Below are 1,709 nucleotides of genomic sequence, written 5' to 3'. Positions count from 1 at the left end.
CATTATAAATGTAAAGTGTCACTTTAAAAGCTCTTTTAAACATTTGAGAGCTTACCAAAAACTAACCTAAATTCCCCCCACCCAAAAAAAAGACAATGTGGGCGGCAAAAAAGATCTATCTCCCATACACTTCAACTCAATGGTGCTTTAAGTTCTGCTGCCATGCAATGGAATGAGCAGAAATAACCCTCAAAATATCCCTGTTTGATTTCCAACATATTTCCACGGCTCACCTTTTGCAGGAGCTGGGAACCAGAGTATTTGGCTGAAATGGACTTCATCTCTCCTCCGAAAGCTGACGCCCACAGCTTCACCCTACGCGAGGAACACACGCGCCCACATGCAATTAGAGAGACCTCACGTTAATCACACCTATGGAATGGACCACAGTGGTATAGTCCTGCAGCGTGCAAATACAGCTTCATTTAATGTGTATAGGAAATATTTAAGCCCCAGTCATGTTTATTCGGCAATTGCTGCTAAATAACAGGCAATGGACACACAACAATGCATTATTCACAACGGGCAAATAGCTTTATGTTTGATCAATGAAAGAATGTAGGTACGTAAAACAAAACAAAAAAATAAAATAAAACATTTAGAAGGATTGTGCGGCTAATGTAGCATGTGCTTTTTGATTAAAGTAGACATGTATTAACAATGACTATAACAGCCCCCCTACTCCTTGACCAATACATTGATCAGGCTAATTGGCTATAGTTATAGGCCTATGTCGTACTTAGCAAAAAAAATCCGTTTACTCACACAGATGGCGGGATGCTTTGGTGAGATCCTCCGACCCCAATGACCCCGCTGCTCAGAGTTAGGCAAACTAGGAACAGGCGTGCGCACCGTGCACGAGAAGAAACTGTTCTTGGGTCTACTTGCATTTTGCAGGTGTCACAATGCGAATGCTGGTAATTGTGTTAAGCTTCCGTAAATTGTTCAGTGTACCAGTTTACCTCCGGGGACACTCCAAAAATGCATAGATATAAGCTCTATCAATCAGTGGACGGGCAGTGCTTTAGCCGTCCTCATGCCGGTGCAGCGGAGCCAGAGGCGCCTGGATTGGCGCGGTAGCTTTATAGGTGCAAGTTGTCCAAAGTGCGCCGTCGCGTGACTTCCCTCTGGTATCGCTGCTCCGCGGGCTGAGGGGAACTCGGGCTCGAGTCCGCCAAGAGGAAAAAGTCAGTCGGAGCCCCTGTCACTGCCTGTACCTCTCATCGATAACACACGGAGTGCGAGAGTGCGAGCGGCAGCGGCAATTAAAGACTTGGGGAAACTGGGGGGAGATCATCAAATGATGCTGCGAACAAAAGCACGCCCACCCCTCTTGACGCGGCTAGTCTCTCTCTCTCTCTCTCTCTCTCTCCACCCCCCCCCCCCCCCCCCCCCCCCCCCCCCCCGCCTTCCCTCTCTCCCTCTCTTGGAGTCTGGGGATAGCTTCACACGAGGATGCTGCTGCGTTATGTTGATGACGAATAGTCCCCAATCCATACTGCTCCGTGACGTGTTCCGTTTAACGGGTCGTCTCGAAGCTGTCATTCCGCTTCAGATCACCCCGTGCACTTTATAGGATATCCTCAGTTCACCGAAGCGGGGATGTATTGAAAAGTGCAGACGAAAAGCCACAGAGAGAGAGAGAGAGAGAGAGAGAGAGAGAGAGAGAGAGAGAGAGAGAGAGAGAGAGAGAGAGAGAGAGACTTCGG

At 48.3% G+C, this 1,709-nt stretch overlaps 1 protein-coding gene across 1 annotated transcript in view; it reads right to left on the bottom strand.

The window, feature by feature from the left end:
- LOC307079241 (voltage-dependent calcium channel subunit alpha-2/delta-3-like) overlaps nucleotides 1-890 on the bottom strand; it is a gene marked incomplete at both ends in the record, with an annotated part of 122,284 nt that extends 121,394 nt beyond the window's left edge. Inside the window, 2 exons of the mRNA XM_079741440.1 lie at nucleotides 234-315; nucleotides 766-890. Coding sequence (XP_079597566.1) covers nucleotides 234-315; nucleotides 766-890 — 207 coding nt within the window. The remainder of the gene's footprint in view (nucleotides 1-233; nucleotides 316-765) is intronic.
- Between the last annotated feature and the right edge of the window lie 819 nt (nucleotides 891-1,709).

Source organism: Pollachius pollachius (genome assembly GCF_949987615.1).
Source record: "Pollachius pollachius genome assembly, chromosome: 8".
Lineage (NCBI taxonomy): Eukaryota > Metazoa > Chordata > Actinopteri > Gadiformes > Gadidae > Pollachius > Pollachius pollachius.
The sequence above is the reverse complement of the archived record's forward strand: the minus strand, read 5'-3'. Positions and strand labels throughout refer to the sequence as shown.